The 25,766-nt window shown below is 36.0% G+C and overlaps 1 protein-coding gene across 2 annotated transcripts in view; it reads left to right on the forward strand.

Annotated features, from left to right (window-relative positions):
* The window catches only part of PPP3CA (protein phosphatase 3 catalytic subunit alpha), a 330,698-nt gene that overhangs the window by 298,750 nt on the left and 6,182 nt on the right, over nucleotides 1-25,766 (forward strand). For both annotated transcript variants that reach the window (XM_005897690.3, XM_005897691.3), the window contains exons 10-12: nucleotides 2,592-2,666; nucleotides 21,117-21,201; nucleotides 22,937-23,034. In XM_005897690.3, the coding sequence (XP_005897752.1) occupies nucleotides 2,592-2,666; nucleotides 21,117-21,201; nucleotides 22,937-23,034 (258 nt within the window). The remainder of the gene's footprint in view (nucleotides 1-2,591; nucleotides 2,667-21,116; nucleotides 21,202-22,936; nucleotides 23,035-25,766) is intronic.

Raw genomic sequence — 25,766 nt, forward strand, 5'->3', positions numbered from 1 at the left:
GGAATCCTGGGATGTTCTTTTTTTTTCTTTTTCTTTAGATATATTTAAAACAAATTTTTGTACAATGTTGCATTGGTTTCTGTTACAACAGTGCAAATCAGCCATTATTATACATACCTCCCCTGGCTTCCTAGCCTGCCTCCTCTCCCCTCATCCCATCCCTCCAGGTCATCACAGGGCACTGGACGGGGCTGTCTCTGCTACACGGCAACTTCACACCAGCTATCCGTCTTACACCTGGCAGTGTATGTATGTTGGTGTTACATAAAATGATATGAGAAGGAAGGAGAAAACTTGTGGCTCTTTTACCATGAAATATTCAGAAAGAGAAAGCCTTTGGTCTAACCAATAAAACTCACAAGCTGCACCATAGGAGCAGAAATTTGAAAGTGTGTCATTGTACATATTATTAACATGTAATGGATGGAATTAAGGGGGAAATAAAAGAAATGAGAACTATTAGGATAATTTACATAATCTTATTAGAATAATCCAACTTAAAGTAACAAATTCATAGTTTTGACTGGCTTCAAGCTATAATAATGGCTACCTTCTCTTCTTACCCCTTTGTATTATAATTCAAAAGTTCTATTTTATTTTACAAACTACCAGTCAAATTAAAAGGTTGAGATAACCAGGCTTTCCTCACATTTCTGATGTTAATAATAATCATTGAATGAAAGTGATTAATGTTTACAATATTTTGAAACACAGCATGTACAATAACAACAACAACAACAAAATAGTTCATTATAATAATGGCTTGACAGCAAAGAATCCACCTGCAATGTAGGAGACATGGGTTGGATCCCTGGGTTGGGAAGATCCCCTGGAGGAGGAAATGGTGACCCACTCCAGTATTCTTGCCTGAAAAATCCTATGGACAGAGGAGCCTGCCACGATGGGTGGCAAAGAGTTGGACACAACTGAGCAACTGATTGGTGATAAATATTGTGACCATTAGATGAGAAAAATGTATATTTTAAAAGTTGTTTATTAGCATGCTCCAGTTTTTCAGAAGAATTGGTCTTTTCTTTCTTTCCTTCAGTCCCCCTTTATTTGTTTTTTTGTATTTTGACCTAAACTGCAACAAAAATTTTGAGGAAAAGCCTGCACCCACTGAACTTGAGTTTTCCATTCAGGAGGCATGATGGTGATAGTCTGGATCATTCCTCAAGCCAAGTCTTGAGCATCACAGAGAAAGGGAATAGACATTGTAATAAACATAAGAGCTGGCACTTGTTTTAGAAAAATAATGGCCTGTGGGGGAATTTTAGAGAAAAGCTGTGCATTTTTCTGAAATATTGTGTATTTACATTCATACATATATGTAATATATTAATATGTATAATATTTTCCTACAATCCTTGTTTTTTTCTTTAAATGTCCTTTAATGATTAAACCCAAGAAGTTATGAATTGTCATCAAAGAAGTCTTCCCCTTCAACACCAAAACAAGTCAAAAGTAAATTTTAAGAGTCAGTAAATTTTAATTTTAATAGATAAATGTTCCCGGTTCTACTCCATGTCACCACTTCCTTGCACCCATCAGATCATAGCATGGACAGAAAAGCACTGAGAATCCTGACAACTATCCTTGAACACCCTTCATGTGGGTTGTTTCCATTAATTAATCAGATTTTTTGAACATCTGTAACAAAAGAATATAGTAATATATATGTGTACATAACTTATTTTTGATAATGAAACTGAAGCTCTGGGTTAATGTTGGCCCCACTGAAGTTTCACCCTTTCACATATATCTTTAATGCTAGAAGAACATTGATTTTAAAACTGAACTCTTGAAGAAATACTGGACAAGCTTCTTTTCACACTCATGATAGAACCCAACCTAACTTTTAAAAATGTTTAACACAAATAACATGTAACTTAGTATAAAGTGTTGCAGTACTAATTTCTGTGTATAATGCTTTTATACAGCCCTCTTTTAATCTATTTACTCAAGTAAATTTCTTATTAGACTTATCTAAGCTTCATTTGTAAAACCTTTTTGAAAATGAAATTTAATGATATATATCAACACATTAATTTTTTAAATCAATATTCTCAAAGCTATGTCAAATATATTAGTTCATCAATTATCAGTTTTTTGTAAACACAAGCCATATTTCTATCACTAAACTGAGTTCTCTGGGGGACTAAAAATTAAAAAGAGCTCCAGCATTCACTTGATCCCTATGAACCTAATGTTTGTAACCTTGTCTAAATCTAACAGCATTTTTGCACAAATAAATAAAAATTAAAAAGCATTTTCTCCTTCATAGATGTATACTATATTCACATCCACATTTTTCTTTGGTCCAGTATCTATTGACTGATACCTGGTCAATGTTTCCATTAGATTTTGTAGGCATGAGCTGATAATTTTAATAATATAAAGTCTACATAGAAACACAAAGCCTGATATCTTTTATGATCTGAATTTTATAAAAACTATTATGCAGGAAATTCCATCTTCAATATAGGTAAGAATGTTACTGCCAAGCCTGCTCATTAACAGTGCCAGAGTAATAATTAATATTACAGTAAATGTTTTAGACTATTTTTTCTTTCTTTCCTTTGTCTCCTCAGTGACTGAGATGCTGGTAAATGTCCTCAACATCTGCTCAGACGATGAACTAGGGTCAGAAGAAGATGGATTTGATGGTAAGAGCCTTGAGCCTTTGAGCTAATTCAGTTTACTAGGTAGTTACTTGGCATCTTACAGATAACCCTAAGAATAAATTTCTAAGATTCAGATTATGTGTAAATAATATACTGTTGAGAATGAACAATGTTATGATATTTTATAGTTGCTTTGAAGAAATATAAGAAACAAAATCCATGAGAGAATTTTCCCATCACCTTGAAAACATAGTTGAAGCAGTTAAGTACTTGAATAACCATCTTTCAGTAGCTCACATTGCTAAGTCACTTTTTTGGCTCTTTTAGTGCAATTGTTCCTGTCAGTTATTCAAATTTTGATATCTATGATAAAACATAACTTACACATTGACATATTGATATTTATGTCAACTTAATATCTGTTCATATCTGTAATAATTAAATAAATTATTAGGTTTTTTTATTACTGTTTTTTAAAAATACTATTTTGTATTTGTTACCTTCAGGGAGTACACTTTCTATAAAAGACAAAGATTCCTGATGTGGATAGAGAGAAAAATTACTCTGGCTCTTACAAAAGGGCCCTAAAAGGGATGGTAATATACAAAAATGTAGTTGGAAGAGGAAAGTGCAAGAGCAAAATTCATTTCCATAAATGTTTAACATGTGCCTACTCTGCACAGGGCACTCAGGATTCCAAAATGCATTAAAGACTTAAGAAGAAGTTTCAGTCTGATTGGAGAGACTGATGTGTAAACATAAAATATCAATAAAGTAAGACATTATCAAATAAAAGGGAATGGTAGCAGTGGAAACTAGATATTGTGGAAAGTTTAAATTGATACAATTTTTGCCTTTTGAAACTGTACATGTGTAAAATGAAGCAAGAATGTAGCCTTTTCTGAAAGTTACTGTCTGAACAGCATGATTTAATATTTATTTGAGCTTAATACAAATCACATCTAATTTGTATTAGAATACCTAACTAACTCTTAGAGTACCTAAGTCTTTGCAGAATACCTAACTCTTTAGGCAAAAATAAAATGAAAGTGTCCATTCACTCACATACATACAGTCTATATACTTAGGTAAATTTAAAGTGTACAATTATTTCTACTATCTCAAGGTTTTTCTCCTTCCTTAACTTCTCTTGTCTTCATTACTTGTCTCCATGTTACTATTCTTTAGTCATATATCACACTGCAAGGGAATGTACAATACAGGGAAGAAAAGAATTTTTTTAAACTTTTACTAGATTAGAAGAGCTAAAAAAAATAGTTTGTAAGAACTTTCTTAAGTAAACATATTGATATATTTTAAAATATTCAGAAAACCAGTGGATGTTCTGTGCTTTATCCAGATTCTAGCTGTTTCATATGTTAAAGCCACAGTTTGCCATTGTTAACTTTTCCAGGTATAGTTAGATGGTTATATACCATATATAACTATCTATATATATTAGATAGTTATAATACCATCTAAGAGATACTAAATCTTCCTAATGGAAGGTTAGAAAGATATTCTTTTTCCCTCAAGAAAGAATACTAACCTGATGAAATTTAAATCTTAAAAGTCAACAAGCATTTTGTAATAGATACCTTTTACTATGTTTCTGTAACTCCTCAAAAAAGAAGATTAAGTAGCATTAATACAGAGGTGTTGCTCTGTAAACAAATCTCTGTTTTAGCAAGGTTTATTGACCAATAATATTAAATATATAGCACATGGTATGAAATAAGTAGCCCTGCATATGATTGTAATTACATGTTAATTCACTCATTCAGTAAATATATATTGAGCACCTACTGTGTGCTGCCAGATCCTAAAGCCAAAAGCACCTGCTCATTTCAACAGTGCTGGTGTTTCCTGCACAGTTGAGTATCACCAAGACTGGCTCAGGTTTACTTCATTTAGTGAGTTCCTTTACCCACTTGCTTAGTCACTAACATGAAAGGATGCATTTTGGAACTTCCTCTGCTTTAAAATAATTAGTTCTAATCAATGTGCTGTGGTCATCAGCAGTTGCTTTTAAACCTGTTCATGCCAATGATAGAAGTGCGTGTCCTTTTCAGGGCACTTGGAAGAATTCTTTTCTTTCTAAGCAGACCAGTGCTCTTACTCAGTTCAGTTCAGTCGCTCAGTCGTGTCTGACTCTTTGCGACCCCATGAATCGCAGCACACCAGGCCTCCCTATCCATCACCAACCCCCGGAGTTCACTCAGACTCACATCCATCGAGTCGGTGATGCCATCCAGCCATCTCATCCTCTGTCGTCCCCTTCTCCTCCTGCCCCCAACTCCTCCCAGCATCGGAGTCTTTTCCAATGAGTCAGCTCTTCACATGAAGTGGCCAAAGTACTGGAGTTTCAGCTTTAGCATCATTCCTTCCAAAGAAATCCCAGGGCCGATCTCCTTCAGAATGGACAGGTTGGACCTCCTTGCAGTCCAAGGGACTCTCAAGAGTCTTCTCCAACACCACACTTCAAAAGCATCAATTCTTCAGCGCTCAGCCTTCTTCACAGTCCAACTCTCACATCCATACATGACCACTGGAAAAACCATAGCCTTGACTAGCAGGACCTTTGTTGGCAAAGTAATGTCTCTGCTTTTGAATATGCTATCTAGGTTGGTCATACCTTTCCTTCCAAGGAGTAAGCATCTTTTAATTTCATGGCTGCAGTCACCATCTGCAGTGATTTTGGAGCCCCAAAAAATAAAGTCTGACACTGTTTCCACTGTTTCCCCATCTAGTTCCCAAGAAGTGATGGGACCGGATGCCATGATCTTTGTTTTCTGAATGTTGAGCTTTGAGCCAACTTTTTCACTCTCCACTTTCACTTTCATCAAGAGGCTTTTTATTCCTCGTCACTTTCTGCCGTAAGGGTGGGGTCGTCCACTACCATGTTTGAATCTTAGATCATTTCTGCAGAGAAACAGCTCCAACTTCTAAATGCTCATATCTCATAAATTTGAGAATTTATGAGAAAGAAAAGGAAAACAGAAGTAAAGTTTTCGTTAAAAATGTGTTTAACTTAGGGTGGTATACATTTCAGAGTAAATCATCAGAAATGTTCTTTAGTGCTTTATTTATCATGACACAGAAATTATGGATTTCCTCAAAGCTACTCAGAGAACAACTTGAGAATCTTCCCAGAACTATTTAACTCTTTGGGGGACAAGAGTTTATTGAGAACTTATCTTGTAGGTTTTTTTTTTTTTGCTCTTTTTGTATGATGTTATTTTCAACCTGAGGATCAAGGTTCCATTCTCCCACCCTGTTCCTCCTTTAGGCAGCCTGCAGTGTCTGTTTCTCTCTGGGGCCTGGCCCTATGTTCTATCAGTCCAGAGGTGAAAGCAGGAATCAGAAGACATCAAAGGACTTAATTAAAGCTCTTCCTTAACTTGCTGCATATTCTAAAGAGAAGACATCTCTTGATGAGTCTTTATCAAACCTTTCTCCATATTTTGCTCGATATCCAACATCAGCTATAAAATCCAGGGTAGTAATGGTGCCTTTGCCTGGTGGCTCAGTGGTAATGAATCTGCCTGTTTCAGTGCAGGAGAGCAGGTTTGATTTCTGGGTCGGGAAGATCCCCTGGAGAAGAAAATGGCAACCCACTTCAGTATTCTTGCCTGGGAAACCCCATGGACAGAGGAGCCTGGCGGGCTACAGCCCATGGACTTGCAGAGTCAGACATGACCTAGTGAATAAACAACAATGGGCCTTTACAGACCGTGCCTCTCAGAGGACCTTATCAAGGGGCTTGTTAGTTTTATAAAGTCTGTCACGGATAGGAATTCTCCTCATGTCCTTGAGGAGTGCTAGGTGTGGGGTTCGTTTTGCTTCTTTTCCTGTGGGTTCTGTCAGCTCTCCTTCACCACTTGACAATGAACGTGGCCACAGCTAACGCTTAGGTGTTAGGCATCATTCCAAGTGGTTTATCTGTATTAACTCTTACCCTTTTGACCAGCAAAAACTATGAATTATGTTATGGAAATTTCCTAGGTGATTTATATTGTCCCTAATCCTCAAGACAACTTTTTGATATAGGTGCTATGATTATCCTGGTTTTCCATACAGAGCTCAGGGCAGTGAGGTTAAAACCTAAGGTCAAAGAGCTAGTGAACTCATGGAGCCTGGATTCATGCCAATGTCTGCCTGTTTCTCAGACTCTTGAACTTTCCACAAGCTATTGTTATAGTGCTTGAATTGTTAACAGCATGATGAGCTTCTTTTTTTTTTTTTGCAAAACAACACGATTAGCGAAACATAATATACTTTAGTTTGTTCTGTTAAATAGCCATAAAATAAAGAAATAGATTTTTTGCACAATCATTTGACCATGAAAGTCAGAGCAAATAAAATAGTTTTGTTTTACTCCTTTAACCTTAATTCACTCCAAGAAGTTATGTGTTTGATAATGAGAAAAATTTTATTGCATCTGAATAGACAAAAAGTCTCCTGGCTTGCCTAGGCTTCTGCTGGGTAGAAATCGTGTCATGAATTTCTGCTCCTCAGCTTCTGCCTTACAAATAAAGGAATTTGATAGCCTGTCTAGAAAAAGATCACTGTTTTAAATTGGTCTGTGGTTCTTTTCTGTTGAAAATAAAATACAAAACTTCTGTTATCTTGTAAAGTTTTGAGGCAGTTTAATGCCAACTGAATGTCTTTTGAGGATCTGGTTTATATGTATCGGGGTCTTTGATTCCTGTTTCCACTTCTGATTTTGGATGATAAAAGGATAGTCTGGTTTTAATTTGGGTTTGTTATTCCCCAGTATATGTCAGCGAAGAACGAAGTCCAAGTAGATGTATCTCATTTAGTAGTTAATTCTCATTAATGAAGAAGACTAATTTCAGAGCACGGATTAGTAAGTGATTCCAAAGTGTTTTGGAGTGGGGGGCAGAAAAACTGACAGAAATCAAGCAATCTCCATCACAAAGCTTTCTTTACTGTTCAGTATTATAATAAGGAAGTCTGGAATAGCCTTAAAAGCCTAATAACAGTTTCATGAGTTAGAAATATTTATTTGGAACTTTCTTTTTGTCTAAAATCTTAGACTCTGAGATCACTATCTTATATATATGTATATGTACATATATGTAAGCAAATTATGTTTGAGACGGTGCTATGTGATAAGTCTGGCTAACAGAAAAGAACTGTGGAGGTAAAACTGAAATCCTGTAGAATAAGAAAGAAAAAATAATAAAAACTAATACATTTCAAGCCAAGTATAGTTTCAAGCTGCCCTGGAAAGACTTAGGACTAAATTAGAATTTATGTCTCTGCTTTCATCTAAAGGAGCAAACCACATGGCGGAACTCTTGTCCTTTATCCACGTTTTTGCCTTATCCTAATGTTAACCACAGGCAAGTCACCGAATATGGAATCAGAGCAGTTTTTTGCATGCCTCTACGAAACCATGTAAATTGTATACAAGAAAATTATCTTCCATCATCTGCTTTGGGTTATTAGATAATTCTTCAAATCTAATATCACAGGTTCCAGAGTGTCTCCCCACTGCTTTCTGTCTAACTTTAAAAAATTATGCAGAACGTTTTAAAGTGCGAAGTTGGAAATTAGTAGGACTTATGTGACATCTTACTGGTCCTTGAGGAATACCTCTTTAAGGACTCGGGTAAAGCATTTTCTACCAAAGCTGTATTTGTTTGCCATGATGAGTGTCTGAGATGAATGTCATCTTAAAAACTCCCTTCTGCTTTGTGCGTCTGGCAGCACATATACAGAGAACCATTAGCTTAGAGCTCTTCCTATGGCTGTAATCACTGTCATTTCTGAGCAGCTGATTTCAGCATCTCACATTTCAGGTTCCCAATCTGAAGGAAAAAAAAAAAAATTATGTCCTATAATAATTGGCAGTTTGGGAGCAAAAGTATTACATTTAATATGAAAAAATTCAAAGAAATGTTTAGACATATTACCAAACAAGAGCTCTGAGGGCACAGTGGCCATATGATTCTTGTTCTATCAACTCTTAGCATAACCTGCCGTCATCTTAAAAGCTGTGTTTGAGAGAAAGCAAATACTTTTTCCAAGCTTGGAAAAATGCTTGGAGAAAGAACAAAGGATGAGTTGGGTTATAATTTAGAAACTGAATACAGTATTTCAAGGTTGAGGTGACTAGATTGGAACAATGATAGTTTCAATAATAGAAGAAAGAGGGAGCTATTCCAGAGAGCGGCCAAGGACTTACAACTATGGAATCAGTGGGCAAAGGAAACCAAAGCAGGTTTGGATGGTTCAAACCTTGGTACCTAGGAGGATGAGAACAGTTATGGAAAAACTTCATCCATTTCAGGAGAAAGATGAGTTTAGTGTCGCAATCCCCAACCTTTTTGGCACCAGAAACCTGTTTCATGGAAGACAGTTTTTCCACGGGCCAGGGATGTGTGGGGGGGGGGGTGTTGGTGGGGGCAGGGGGAAGAGGCTGGTTTAAGGATGGTTCAAGCGCATCACGTTTATTCTGCACTTTATTTCCATTGTTATTATATCAGCTCCACCTCAGGTCATCAGGCATTAGATCCCGAAAGTTGGGAACCCTTGGTTTAGTGACAGACATGAGTTTGAGTAAAAGTGACATGGCTCTGGAAACATCCAAACAGGATTTGGAAATGGAGCCCTGGAATTTGGGAATGAAACTGGAGCAGGTGACTGAGGCTTTGTGTTAAAAGTCACAATTGAACCTACTAAGAGTCAAATGTGCCTCCAAAGTTACTGACGTGGAAGGAAACATCAGAAAATTGAGCACTGGTCAGGAAAAGTATCCCTTCTTTATGAAGCTGAAGAAAGACAAACAAATGAAATAGAGAAAAGAGTGATGAGGGAAAGACAGTGAGAACCAGGATTGTGGAGCAGTTCAAGCAGCAGCTGTTTAAAAATATTTGCACCAAATGCATAAAAATTACTATGAAATATAAATCTTACCAGAAAACCAGAAAATGAAATATTAGGCTGTCATTTGGTCAGATAAAAGATTATTGGAAAGAGGCAAATAGCAAAATTTGTTTAATGTTTATAATAGCTAAAACAGAAAATTGAAATTATTTTCTAAAAAGCCAAATACTAAAATAAAACTCAAAGCACTTCAATTTTTATATCATGGTATATTTCTATTTTATTTTCTCTATTATTTTTAAATTTCTATATAAAATATTCATAGAATACCATATCTGTATATTCAGTGGTAAATAAACACATGGTCTCTGCCTTCATTGAGCTGAGAGTATAGTACAATAAGAAACCAATTTTAAATAGGTTGCTTTCACAGAGATTTAGATGGTTGGAGGAAGGAGTGTAAATTGGAATAAAATATTTGATAGTTGGAGGAAACGTAAGGACATCTTTCTTGTTCTCTTCTGATGAAGGAAAGAAAAACACTTTGTGTATTTTACTGTTTTAAGAAGTATGACCATGTGAGAAATCCATGTAATTTTTCCAAAAACTTACATGTCAAAGATGGATATCAGCTTATCAGTTTTAAGTTCTCGTATCTTTTTAAAAATACCTGAATTTGCATTATGTAATTGGAGAAAGGAAAGGAAGACATCTATAAAAAGAAAGACTAGTCAATATTTTGTAAAAGTCTTTGTGGTTGCTTGTCATACTTTTGTTAATTACTTTCCAGTTTATTGTTAATTTTTTAAAATTAATATTTCAGTGTGTGATTTAGAGGCTAAATCAGTTTGGTCACATAAATGTATCCTTTATACTTTGTTCCCTTCATAGTACAAGTAACTGCCTTTTTTCATCATGATTATGCTATAAAAAGGAAACAAAATTTATATCCAGTATATTATTAAAACTGAAACATGTCTAAAAATGTACACAGATATTTACTAGATACTAGGGTATAAATTCCCATCCATATATAGGGCTATTAATATTTGGGGGCCTGAACTACCAAACAAGATGCCTGGGTAGCCATCATAGTGTAGCCAGTATCATCAAGTCTGACTTTTTGTGATTACAATAATGAAAATCTTTTTAAATTGCCAACTTAAATGATATAATAACACAGATATTAAAGGTACTTTTTTCTCTTCTTAATACTACATGATTTTGCACAAATGAGTTTATTAGCTGGCATAATTTCACATTACAGAAAATGCAGACTTTGCAGAATGAACTAAACGTTATATACAGCTCTCTCCCTATTAATAAGTAAGTGTGTTAGTTGCTCAATCATGTCCAACTCTCTGCAGCCCCATAGACCATAGCTTGCCAGGCTCCTCTGTCCATGGGATTCTGTAGGCAAGAATACTGCAGTGGGTTGCCATTTCCTTCTCCAGGGGATTTTCCTGACCCAGGGATTGAACCTGGGTCTCCTACATTGCAGGCAGATGCTTTAACCTGTGAGACACCAGGGAAGCACCACTTTCTTTGTAGTAAAGCATTTTGTGGGTCCAACTTCTTAATCTGAAGATTGTACTTAGAATAATTACTAATTGATTGAACAATGGCAGAGTTGTTATAAGTCCAAGGTTTGTAAAACATTCTCTTTATAGTTGTTTGATCTCAAGTGGCATGTTTAAAGGCTATATGAAAAGCTTTAATAAATGCTCAGAAAATCTAAAGTTTAAAAATATTTTTCTATCAGGGTAGTCTACTCTTGCTCTCCTAAAAATCAACTTTTCCCCTTCGTTTTTACTCTTAGCTTATGAGAAGCTATGACATTTCATCCAGTTTTTCTCAGAATTTTAAAGAAACAGAAATCTTGATTTTATTTGGTCGCCCATCTTTGTGGAATGGTCTTTTTTTTTTTTTTTTTTTTTTTGACTCAAGGCCATTAGCATCCTGGCTTCTATTCTTCCCTAGTGAACTAACATCGTCTGCGGTCCGGCCTTTAGCCAGTGTTTAGCACAAAACACAACTGAGGCCACCAACTAGGCAATTTGATATTAATGAAGATCACACGATCGGCCTTTTAATTTACAGTGAGAAATGCTACTGTTAGAAGAACTGGACTGTTCACCTCTGCACAAGCATTTGCTTCTTAATATAAAGAAAAGACATTTTTGAGTATCATGTATCAAAGATCTGTGCTAAGTGCTTCAGCAGGTAGCATGGTACCTGGCACTGGTCTAAATGCATTCTTCCAGCATTTAGTATGTATGCCCAATTAGGTCCTTAATAAGTACATTGTTCAACTGTTATATCCTCATCTATATTCAGAATAATCCTTGATAGGTTAAACATCCAGGCATTATGAGTGTTTCTTCTATAGGCAATACATCTCCATTATTAGCTTGACACTTGTTATTTCATCTTATTTTGCTTTTATTTTCATTGTCAGTTCATAAAATCGATGCATGTCTGTTATGATAATGAAGTCAATCCAAAATGGCATTTCACATGCTACTAGTTTCCACTTGGGCAAATATAGATAAACTGAAATGTCCTCTGTAAGGCATAAGCTGAATATGTGAGAGTATCTCAAAAAATAACCAAGCTTCCTAATCTAAAGTCTAATTTTTACCCAAGTTATAATTATGCTTATAGCCAATTTCTGCAGTTATACCAGGGAATCATTGAACAGATGGAACACAGTGTCTCAGAGAACAAAAGTCCGTGGAATCAAATTAACACTTGGAAATGAAAGTAGCTTTTAACTATGTATTTAAGATAACCAAATAATGACAGTTATTTGACATTTAGGAGTAGTCTGTACATTTTTAAGACTTCCTATCCAAAGAATCCAGTTATGTTTTATGACAAGAGAAATTAGAATAAATATTCTAGACTGTGCTGGCCTTTTTAAAAATCCGCTACATAGGAGAGTCTTTTTATTTAAAAAATATACATATTTTCAAGGATCCTCTGATGCTTTCAAAATGATATGTAAGACAGACTAGCCCTATGCCAAATATCACACCATTGTAGGGCCTATTACATGCTGAGATTTTAGTTGAGCTAAAAAACATATGGAAGAAATTCAGAATATGTGGTTTGGAGTGGTTTGGAACGAGTAGTCATTATGTCTCAATTTTATCACCTATAGATATTTGATATAGTATTGTTAGAATCAAAATTAGGTATTCCACACATTTTAGGTTGTAGTCCTCAAAAAGATCAATTTTTACAGAGATTTTTTAATTTGTTATTTTGAAGGTGTTTTTCTCCAATAGAATAACCTACATAAGCACACACACAGCTATTATGGGAGGAGCAACACCTCCAATCTCATTGAACTAGGTTAAACCAGCATTGACCCTAAATGGATCAACAATGCAGGATTCTCCAGTTATGGCTGGTCAAGGAGATCTTCCAACAGCTATCACCTGTAGAAATTGGGTGATATAATTCTTGATAGAGCAGTTATCTTCATGCCAGAGTATTTGGACTACTGGGATTCCCCAAAGGGATTTCAAGAGGAGTAAGGGAATCCATTTTTACATCCTCAGCCTACATGTGTCTTCATTCCTAAAGACGATCAGCCTGGGACCTCATCAGATGCAAGCTCACTGCAGTCTTTCCTTTGCCACCTCCTCATTCATTCTCAGTTGCTTTTCTCTTATTTTAGCAGAAAGGCATGGGCCTCCCTATTAGTCACTGTGAACACTGCCCAGAGCACTAAAACTAAGAGACAATGGAAAAACTCAGTGCCTAGGAAGTCTCCTTAATCAAGGCAGTGTAACTGCCCTTTCATCCTTATCATTAAGGGATAGGTTCAATCAAATTATATCTCTGTGTTTTTTTTTAATATTCTTGAACATTGACCATATACTTGTGCTACTGGGTTCAGTTATGTACTTCTAATAATCGTGATTTTGATTACAAAAGAAGTTGTAAGACGTAAGGCCTCATTGTCTTAGGAAATTTTTTAAAATAAATTTAAAAATTTAAACATATCTTTTGGAAGAAAAGTATAATGTGATAAAATAGTGTATATAATATACTAAAGTAAAATCAGGAAAATTGAAATGGAAATGCAATTTCAAAGAAAAAAGGACCAACATGAGAATTTTTTCTTTGAAAGGATGATGATAGGATGACATTGCTGTGTTATTTATATACTACTGGTTTTTTTTTTAAAAAGTAGTATTGTCAGTTCATTTTAAAATGGCAATGTTTACAACATTATGTATTCCACATAATTATTTAAACTTGGAGGTGAGAATAATATTCTTTGGGGGATAGTCTTTTGTAGATGCATAAGTGAAAAAAAGGTAAAGATTGCATCATTATAGCCAGTCCATCAGAGTGGACACAGTTTCTCAGAGCTTATGATACTGTCCCTAATTCCCAGGACTCAAGTGCCTAGTGATATAGACAAATGTAGTGAAGCGCTTGTCAAGCTCACCACAGCCAAGGGCAAAACTGAGTAAATGTTTAAGTAATTTCTGTACAATGTCACTTTGTTGAATATAGAAGCTCAAGACTTGTTATTGTTAAACTAGGTCAGAGAAAGAAACGAAAAGAAAATAAGTTGTAGGCACATGGTTTGGCTCCAAGCCTTATGGGGGCCAGTTCGGAAAACGTGTCCTCCCATAAATGATCATAAATGATGATTTCATCATCATTTGTCCAGAGCTATAAAGACAAATTATGCAAAGTTTTTAGACGCTTCTGAAGAAATGCTCTGTCTTTGCGTGGTATCCTATTTCTAAAGTGCTGATTTTGGATGGAAACCTTTTGTCTTAAATGTACACAACAAAAGATCTTATTATCTCAACACCTTAGGCTTTGTTCCATCAATAACCTTTATTCAAATTCAGTAATTGCCCTATGTGTCGAAAAATAAAACCTGGAGACATGTCTAAACTCTGCTTAAAAGTAATGAATCATAATAAAATTTTACTTTCCAGTGGCATAAGTTTCTTACAGAGAGGGACTTCATTTCCCTTAACAAATTTGAAAAAGTGAGTTTTCTATATTATTTTCTGATTTTGAATTAAAAGATTTAAGATATTTGAAGCCTATCAGTAAGAATATAGTTCTTAAACTATATCTTTCTTCTGAAAAAGTGTGAGATGTTAATATATATACACTCCTTTTAATATAATGTATTTGATTTAAAGACATGTGCTATGGATACACTTGTTAAAAGTCATTCAAAGAAAGAAGCCTAAATAATAAAACATTTGAGGCCAGTGTAAAAATGAAGTTGAACTGTCCCAGTACTTTCTCCATTAAATATTAAGCACTCAATTTTTTGAAAACAGCTTTTTTACCTTCTAATAATACGAAAATATTCCTATTTTATAAGATATTTAAGTGTAAAACTTTTATGTAGCTCATCATTTTCACTTCTTACAGTTTCAAAAAGGTATCAGAAGCAATTAGATTCTGTTGAATTGGGCTTAATCAACAAAATCTTAGCAGTCCAGATTCCCCCGGCAGCTGGTTGGAGAAGAGCAGGGATGGAGGTCAGGGCACTGAGGACTTTTCTTCCTGACTGCCTTTGTTGAGTTCATGCATCCTTCATGTAACACAAAGAAAAGGAGGGATGGAGAGACTCCTGTTCTTAAAACTGCTATCTCGCTTTTCTCTCAAAAGCAAGCTTCTTCCAGATAAAATGGTGTGTTTGTTTTTTCTTTTTTTTTTTTTTTTCACATTTTATTATGAAATGTTTCAGACATAAAGGAATGTTGAAAGAATTGTATAGTCCTCTCCCCATCACTTACTTTTTACAATTAACATTTGGGTATATTTGCTTTGTCACATCTCTGTCTCTCTACCCAGCCATCAGTCTGTCTTTTTCTTTCTTTCTTTTCTTTCTTTCTTTCTTTTTCTTTCTTTCTTTGGAAAAGGGGTGGGTAAGTGCAAAGTATGTTCTCTATACCTCTATGATGAGTACAAAAAGTGAAATGAAAGTGTTTGTTCCTTAGTCACGTCCAACTCTTTGAAACACCTTGAACTGTAGCCCACCAGGCTCCTCAGTCCGTGGAATTCTTCAGGCAAGAATACTGGAGTGGGTTGCCATGCCCTTCTCCAGGGGATCTTCCTGACCAAGGGACTGAACCCAGGTCTCCTGCATTGCAGCAGATTCTTTACCTTCTGAGCCACTGGGGCTTATATCTAAATGTTTTCTTTGTTCCTAGCACTACGCTAAAGCCTTTACAGTTTAGCCCCAGGCATGCCCTGCTTCTCTTCCCACACTACCCACACCCCAGTGTACCCAAACTCGATGTGTGCCAGACATCTCACCCATCATCTGAATATTTCATGGATTCTTGCAGCTTCCACGTGTTTGAAAATTCTCGTCCTTCTGTGGAGACTTTTCCCTCCTCTTTAACTCTTACTTATCCTTTAGGATCCTTCAGCTGTCACCATTTGGGTGAACATTTTCCTCCAGACAATTAACACCTACTTCCAGTGGTAAATGTTTAACAACCCATCACTGCAGAAAGAAAATGGCCCTCGTTTGTAGCACTTGCAGATTTTGTTGGTGTAAATTCTCTTCCCTACCGCTGGTTTCAAGCTACAGACAGGAAGTTCGTTACTGAACAGGGAGTTTAAGAAGAGATGGGCTCAGTGCACTCTCTCCAGCTGACAGCAGCGCTCCCCACTCCGCGGCCTCCTCCTCTCTCACCCTTGTCATGTGTGCTGTTGGTGATCCAGTGATCTCCTAAAGCAGAAACCATGCTTCACTCCTATTTCCGTTGCTAGCTGTTAGCTCACGGCAGGCTATAGAATAACAAAGCATTCACAAGAACACGTAATGAATAATACATGATTTGGGTACCAAATTGTATTCTATAGAGTACCTTCCACACTGCTGATTCAGTTAAAACAGGAATTACAGTAGTCACTCAATGGATGGATGGGAACAGCGAGCCATAGGGAGCTAGGGTCTGTAACGTGTAGCCGGTAGCGCATGTGTTAGAACCTGTCTTTGCCCTGGCACTTGACCGCTCGTCGCTGTGAAGCTGCTGCAAGTTTCCAGTTCCCTTCAGAGCCTGTCAGCATTCACTCAGCAGGCCATTTGGCATAGGTACCTTCCAAACTCCACGAGGAGTCAGCAGGGCACTGAGTTAAGGTCAGGAAGGACACATGGTAAAAGCGGATCTTTAAAGATTCCCTTGGTCTGTACATTAACCTCTGAGGAAAATGGAGTGTGCCAGAGTGCCTAGCTTTGAAAATAGTAGCATAATACCCCCAGGCATAAAAGAAGATTAGAACTTAAAAGGTAAAGCAAGAGACAGGCCCCCAAAAAAGTGATAATTATTTGAATGGAAACACAAAATGTAATTTTACTTAAAATTGCTCATTATTTTTAACCTTATGAAAGATTGCCTCTCAGTTTTGGACTTTCGAGTTAAAGTAAGTGATTATATTCTTCTCTGAAAATTTGTTAACAGTAGTTGCCTATTAAAAATTGTTTAATGCTTGGGCTTCTTGGGCTTCCGTGCTGGCTCAGATTGATAAAGAATCTCCCTGCAGTGCAGGAGACAGTGATCCACTGGTTGAGACTCTGCGCTCCCAATACAGGGAGCACAGGTTCAATCCCTGGCTGGGGAACGAAGATCAGGCATGCTATATGTTTAACATAAAAAGTATTTTTTGTGCCCTCATTATTCCATATTCTGAATTTTAAGCTGAGCTACTGTGATACATTTCCACAACCTAAATAGAGTTAAGTTCCAAGAATGTTAAACGTGACATTGTATTTGCATGTCACAGCTAGTAAAAGTCTGAAAATGTGCATTCTTCTTTGACCTTTCTATAGAATTACAGACTGTTAGGGTTTGCAATTGAGCCTAAGTATTTAAATAAGAGTTTTAATGAATAACAATACTAAATATGCAAGAACCTTTATATCTGAACTTAGTTCTATCCTGCTGTTGTTCAGTTTCTCTGTTTAATTACATATTAATTCAAATATTTTATTTGAATATTTTACATTTTCATGGATTGTAAATGTGTAGTATTCGTTTTGATTTTGATTATGTGGAATATAGAGAAAGTAATTGCCCAGGATAAAGCTTTGAGATATTCACTTTTAAGGTGTCTTCTTACTGTTCTTTGCTTAAGTTCACTGACTTTTTGAGTAAATACATTTGAATTTTATAAAAGATGTACTAAAACCTCTTACTTACCAGGGTTACTGAGAAATCTAGAGAGATAGCATCTCTTCATTAGGATAAATTACTTACCATTACCATATGCTGTGAATTACTGTTTGTTGGGAACACGGCCATGAATACATAAAGTATACCTGCTCTGTACCCTCTATAGTACTCTCCAGTAAGTCCCTAGGTCTGAAAAATAAGGAATCCTAAACTGGCTCTGTCAGAATGTTCTTTTACATTTAAAATTCCACAGTTATTTGAGCATTTTTCTGAGTCCCCTGGCTCATACTGAACTGAAAAGGACGGCTCTGCGTAATTTGTTTCTCTTCCTTTCCTGTTAGTTTCTTTGTTTTCGTTGCTCTGGTTATGGTTTTTACAAGTCCTTTAATGAAAACGTTCTAAGAGATTAGCCTTCTCAGATACTTCTCACTTACTTGACTTGACTTTTCCCCCTTCTCATTCCTCTTAAATATACCCAATTACACTTCTAGACTACTCCTTGCTGCTTTTCTTGTTGTGCTGCTAAATATAGTCACCAGTTTTGGAGTCCTCCCACATGTTCCATTCCTTGTGTCTGTTGGATTGATTTTATGATCTGGCCATACTGTTTTTGGAGAGGGTCAGACTCTTTCCCCTTACTTAGCACATCATGACTTCTGACAGACGGGGTCAGTCAGACTGGGGAATATTAAGCCTAGGGTTGTAGTAGCACACCAGTTAGTCAGACTGATGCAGGATTTAACTGAACAACTAAAAAAAATATGTAGGAAAACCACTGTGAGGCGACTAATTGCTACCCCACATTTTTTCCCCCTTAACAAATGTCCTTTGGTAGTCTTAAATGTCCTTTAGTAGATCATAAATCATCTAAAATTCAAGCACAGAAGCTTTAAACTTTCAAATGGCCTCTAGGACAGGTTTTATGTAAAGAATCACAATTGGACATCATAGATAATAACTAAATATTATTAGAAACTCAGAATAAAGTTTTAGGGAGGGCCAATAAAGTTTTAGGCACACTCCATTTTCTCCTCCAAAATTCTGACCAATTAACAGACTTAATTAACAGAACCAATTATAAATGAGAATCCATGTTTCTACTTGGTTATCAGAAACACAGGATTGTAGCTTAGTCGAGCTATTCTGCCTGCAAATGAGTGAAATAAGTTTAAGTCCATATGGGAGAAAGCCATAAGTTCTGGTTTGAGAGATGAGTATGTTTTAACACCAAATAAAAATCCCATTATCTGGATGGACCACAGTAGATTCACCTACTAAAGGAAATCTTTCTTGCTTCCATTTTGGCAATTATGAACAAAATTAGTATAGACATCTGTGTACAGGAGTTTGTGTGGACATAAGTTTTCAACTCTCTTGGAAAAATACCAAGGAGCAAGAGACAGAACAAGCCTGTGTGCGTTTCAAGATCCTGCCAGCATCACTTTTGCTAATGTTGCTTTACCCAAAGCAAGACACGTGGCCACGCCCAGATTGGGAGTAGGCAAGTGATGGGGAAAAATAGATGCAAACCAGTTAGATGTGTTGGGGGATACCTTCTATGGTGTCATTGTCACTAGAGAAAAAGAAATAGACAAGAATAGGGGCTGGGTGAGGGCTTTTAAGTCAGAGAAAAGAGGAAACCAGCTCCCAGGTACGCAGCTTCTAAGGTAGTGTCACCTCTGACAAATTAACCCACCCAGAAGAAAAAAGTGACCCATTATATTTTCACTTCCTTGGGGTGAATAGAAAATCAGAGGCCTTTTTCTAGCCATTTCCAAATTGTGTGACTGTTGCTGTAAGTTTTCTTTCTTATAGAAGTGTTAGGTCAGTGATTAATTGTTTGGCCCTTATCAAACAATGAAAAAGATTTCAAATCCAATTCTTAGAAGTCATAAGAAACAGCAAAAATATTTCCTTCAAAAAAAGGTCATAAAGCTTGGACTTACCATGAATTAAGAGATCAAAATGTATACCAATTATCACCTTTAGACCAGTCTCTGAACAAACTGTGTGATAACTGTTGAATTACAAACATTTCTGATATTATCTGATATGGTCTGCTAAGAATATTTTGTTATATTCCTATTAGTGGCAGTAGAATTAGAAAGAAAATCTGCTTGTATTAACACTTTCTACAAAGTCCCATATGTTTACAAAGGATATCTTATCCCTTTTGGCTTCCCCAGTGGCTCAGCAGTAAAGAGCCTGCCTGCAATGCAGGAGACACAGGAGATTCGAGTTTGATCCCTAGGTTGGGAAGATTGCCTGGAAGAGGAAATGGCAACCTACTCCAGTATTCTTGCCTGGGAAATTCCATGGACAGAGGAGCCTGATAGGCTACAACAGTCCATAGGGTCCCAAACAGTCAGACATGACTGAGTGATTGAGCATGCATGCCATCCCTTTTACTTTGACATATAAAAATCTTAAAAAGAGAACTTTTTTTTTTCTGTTTTGCACTTCTTCAAACATTACCTTGAAAATTTAAAAAGAAATAAAATAGATTCACTAAAGATCATATAGCATTATTCTAAAACTATATAAAAATATATAAAAAGCAAAAATGTTTATAATAACAGCAACCTATGTAGATTGACTTTTTTAAATTTGGAAAATGCAGTCAGTGGTAAAACTTAGACTTATGTGTAACTTTTCTACAGAAGTGCTAAAATACAAACTATGTTCCACCCTCTCTCACTAAATCCAGTTCAGTAGTTTTCTGCTTTTTCTTCTAGAATTTGTGCAGTAACCAGTAGATGAAAGAGTATCAAGTGCTAAAACAAATGTTTTACGGCCATTGATACTATAAATATTATAAATACTATAAATACCCCCAGGGAACATAAGGGGTTAAGAGAGGGTTAGTTTGATCACTTCAAAGGACAACTTTTGCAAAAGAAGTTTCCTAAAGTAGTCTCCAAGCATGGAGACCGGAAATGAGTAGAAGATCCTGGTGACTCACTTCCTTTTCGTGCCAGTACACGTTCCCTTTGTATAAATAGAAGAGGACAGGAACCTGCCTCATTGGAAATCTCAAAAGTTGCTCTTTGGCATTTTGAGAACCTGTAAAGTATCACAGGCAAGCATTTATGCCTGGAAGCATAAGCTTTTGAACTTGATTCACAGATAAATCCTTGGTTTAGTCACTAAGTCATATCTGACTCTTGCAACCCCATGGACTGTAGCCTGCCAGGCTCCTTTGTCCATGGGATTACCCAGGCAAGAATACTGGAGTGGGTTGCTGTTTCCTTCCCCAGGGCATTTTCCCAACCCAGGGGTCAACCTGGGTCTCCTGCATTGCAGGTGGATTCTTTACTGACTGAGCCATCAGGGAAGCCCAAGGGGAACAAAAAACAAACCTGATTTGGCTTACAGCAGTTTGTTATATATGTAAACTAGTCAACTAGTTAGAGTTCAATAAAAAGTCACCTGACTTCTCAACTATGTTTTTAAAATGCAGGAGCAACGGCTGCAGCCAGGAAGGAGGTGATAAGAAATAAGATCCGAGCCATCGGCAAGATGGCCAGAGTGTTCTCGGTTCTCAGGTGAGATCATGGTCCTCTGCTCTGTTTTGCCTTGATTATATGTCACTGAATAGTGTCTTAATACTTTAGTCTGGTCATTTAAATATATTATTAGAAACTATTTTCTTTTCTTTAATTATATTTTAAATGGATTTGTTAGTTCCTCACTATTTTAGTCAAATTGAAATCTATTAAATTATTTCTGTAGAGAAAGCCTGTAAGTGGTCTGCTTCACATTTTATGCCCTCTATGTGCTGCAGCACTTTAAAACATTTATTTCACAATAGATTCAACATATTATAAAATAGAACAGCTATTATAATCCTATTTTTCATTCACTCCCTGCAGTAAAAGACGAATCTACCAGGTGTATTTCACAAGATTTCTAGGAAATGAACATGAACCATAAAGCTTGTTTATGAAAATCTATATTATTCAAATCATTGAGAATGAAAAGATTATTTAGTTTCATTTCCCATATGTTAGTTATTTTTTACATGGATCATGCATCATGTTGTTATTATGCATGGACTTAAGAAAACAAATATTTTCTTAAAAAGGATTAACTACTCTTTACTTAAATTCGGTTATCTATTCTTAGATAACGCAAAGTATATTTCTCCTCAAATGATTACTTTAATCTACAGTATGATTATATGTGAGGAGTATAAAAACAATTCACAATTACAGTATTAACAAGGGTAAATAGGACTGTCTTGGGGAAAAGTCCATCTCCACATTGTATAATATCATATTCTAATTTTTGCCAGATTTTTTCCAACTCTTTTTCATGGAGTAGCTACAGTGGCTCTTTTGATTTCCGCTTCTTGCTATTTCTATCTCACTCCTGGTAGAGTCACTAAAGAGTAATTTAGTGATTTGATACCTAAAGCAGGGAGCCGTGAGCAGGATGAAAAGCACCATCATCCTTTCCCAGAGACACCAGATCAAAGTCAGTAATAACTGTGCAGGAGCAGCCAAATCTTGAAAAGTCATGTTAAAGCTGAAAATAGAGCATAGTTGCTCCCTGCGGCCTGATGAATGAGGCCACCTTTGCTCTAATGCTTTACATTCCTCACTGAACTTGCAGGACTCATTCATTCCTTCTAAACAAATGTAATAAAACTTAAAGCAGCAATTATGTATCATGAAGAAAAAAATTAAATATAACAATGTAATAAAACTTGAAGCAGCAATTATATATCATGAAAAAAAATTCAAGTATAGTAACTAAGAGGATAATCCATAGGTCAGATTTTTTTAAATCTCCCTTTTTCTGTCTGGTTTTCTCTCCCAAGTCAAATCAGCCCTACTTATTTTGTTGAGCCTTAGCAGTAAAACTTATAACAGCTCTTTCCCTGGCTCATTTTTTTTTTTTTTAACATATTTATGGTGTCATGGAAGATACCCAGCAACACTTCGTTTTGTGACACCTGGTTACAAAATCTGAATTGTTTTCCATATCTTCAGGATTCAGAAGCATGTGAACCCCTGACAGTTTTATAATTCCCAGCTTTATCTTAGCAGTCATGTCATTTGCGTAACATGACTTCTATATGAATGTGTGAAAATACAGTGTGTTCTAAGTAAAAAAGGGGAAAACAACAACAACAAGGGAGCCAAGGAAGAGTTCCATGTGAGTTCTTTTTTTTTTTCAATGTGCGTTCTTATATACATTTTTTCCCTGTAAGTCTGATCTTTTTCTTGAAAGAAAATAAAAAGTAATGTCCCCTCCGCCCCCATTGTGCCTTTGCAGAGAAGAGAGTGAGAGTGTGCTGACGCTGAAAGGCCTGACGCCCACAGGCATGCTCCCCAGCGGCGTGCTTTCTGGAGGGAAACAAACCCTGCAAAGCGGTAAGCAGGCCCATTGGTGCACCCTGCGCTGGCACCTCAATCGCTGTGTCATTAGAGCCCTGACTTACTCATCCATTTAAGTCTTGGTCTTCAGTTCTTCTCAGCTGAAAGGGCTGAAACCGCCCCCCATCAGTTTGACCAGTCATGCCCCAAGTGGTAGCTCCTTCATTCGCTAGAATGTGGTCCTTACCCCACCCCCATGTCCTCATTTGCACACTAATCAGGCTTTCAGGCCTCACTGTAAGACAGCTCATTTAGCTCACCTACATGCCCTATAGGTTTGACCACTTGGAACCAAGCAGTTGCTAAAAACAACTTGTTAATTACATGTTTATTAAATGTGCTGGTTATCTACTGGAGTGAGGAAATAAACACATGCACACGTAAAAATACATATGTAAGTATAGGATTCAGTGGAGAATGGAAGAAGAGTATACAAGGATGATCTTGTTTTGAATAGAAGTTGAAGTCAAAGGTGTCTTTCCTCTGACTTACTCATCAAAACTTGAGAGTGATTAGAATCATATTTCATTTTTTAAAAAGGATGAAAACATTTCCTTGAAGATAGCTCTTGTATTAAAATCTATAGTTTTTTGAATAAGTAAGTGCTATCCAATAGAACTTTTTGTGATGGTGGAAATATCTCTATCTGTACAGGAGCCACTGACAACATATGGCTATTGAGTGTTTGAAATATAACTGTACAACTGGAAATATTTTGTACAACTTGAAATATATTTGAAATATAACTTATACAACTGAGAAACTGTATTTTACCTAGCTTTCGTTACTTTGATTTAAATAACCATATGTGGTTAGTGGCTACTGTATTAGACAGCCCAGTCAATGTGCTCTTTTACTTTTGTTACTTTTGTTATCTATTTTTACCAATATTTTCATTAATTAAAGTACCATTTCAGCATACTTTATGGAAATTTTGCTTTTAGATTAGACCCTAACAGAAAAAAAATGAAAACAAAAATATGCTCTAAGGTTTTAAAACAGTCTCAGCCTCTTGCTTATTTTCCTGTATCTTTCCCTGAATCTTTTTTTTGTGTGTGTGTGTTTTCTTTTCTATTCCTGTCCCTCAGTCTGGAAGATCCTGGTATTCCTATGGTTATGTTATTTAGGTACAGCTCTTCTACAGAGTGATGCCCCAGTTCATGGATGCGGTACTGCTAAACGGTCACCTCCTAGCAGCATCACTAAAATTTTATTTTCATGTGAATTTATTCCAACATCAATGTATTTGAGTTTCCACCAAAAGAAAAAAAATTTCTAAATGAGAGTAGGAAAATATCACAGTAAATAAATAAATAAATCCCCTATTTAATGTATAGCTAAAAAAATTATTTTAGTAACTTTGAAGGAAAAAAATCAAAAATTTTCCCACCAAAGTAAACATGCTCTAAGAACACTGGCATATTTCTTTATCATATGCATCATAATTTATATGCACGAAATGCACAGCTACCTAATTAACTAAAACCTGCATAGTTTCTGAGAAGCACAGTTTTACAGTACAGCGAGTGTATTATCAGAAACTATGGATCACAGTTGCTTTAGAAGAATACACTTAATAATGGACAGTACACATGTCTAATATGTGTTGGTGCTGGTGCAACTCCAGATTCTTTTGCTTTACTTTTAAATTTAAGTGACTTGAGTTCTTACAATTCTTTGTTTTGTTTTCAGATTTTCACCTGTATTTTAACCTGGAATTTTTAGTTGTTCTGTTGTTTTATTTTAGATCCATTTGTTTGCCATTTGGTGTTGAACTTACACACACTCAAGCACATACCCACAGCAGACATAAGGTTTTACAACCTTGTTAGTCCTGAGAATTTGAAAAGTCAGTGTATACTTTGAATGATGTACACAAATACAGTTTCAGAATTCATTGTCTGATTCGCTTAAATTTGTCTAAAAGGGGGAAACTACTTAAAGTTGTACTGTTTGGTTTTTCGCCATAGCGGTAACCATCATACATTTTTATCATAAGGAATTTAGAATGCACTGTAAGTAAATTATAGTGCACATTTGGCAGTTGCTCTAGTCTTAAAACCTTAAATTAGAAGAAACATGCAAATTAAAGTCAAGGGGTAGGATTTTAATATTAAACATTTTGAAATTACAGAGTTTTGCATTTTAGCACTCAATTAGGGAAATATCCCCTAACCTTGATAACATAGAAAAACTCATGCACCTGTATAGCAAGAATATAGACCCTAAGCTTATTATAAAAATTGCTGATAAAGCAATGGGCTTTTAAAGTTTTGCCTCTGAAATATGCTGAGATTTCAGTATTTAGACTGACTTTTCTTTAAAATGCTAATAGAATTATTGCTGCTACTGGCATGCTACCACTTGATGGTAACATTTCAAGAGTTTTGTTTCTAAAAATAATATTCCGGTGAGGAAAACTGATTGTAAACTGGGTTACCTGGCAGAAGACATCCAGACTATCCCATCCCCTTCCTCTTCCTTTTTCCTTTTTCCCTCACACTTGAAACATGTTCAGTGTTTATCTTTAGAGTCATATGTGTCATCAACTCGGAGGCAGCTCTTAATTTTCATGCCCCCTGCTTTTCCATTCTACTAGGAAATTGTGCTATTTAATATTAAATAGTGTGAATTATTCCACTGACAATATGGCAGTGCTTCAAGTTTTGCCATTTGGGGGGACATTTTAAAACTGTAAATCACCAGTCATAGCAGTGGATTTTTTCATA

This window comes from Bos mutus, chromosome 6, assembly GCF_027580195.1.
Source record: "Bos mutus isolate GX-2022 chromosome 6, NWIPB_WYAK_1.1, whole genome shotgun sequence".
Lineage (NCBI taxonomy): Eukaryota > Metazoa > Chordata > Mammalia > Artiodactyla > Bovidae > Bos > Bos mutus.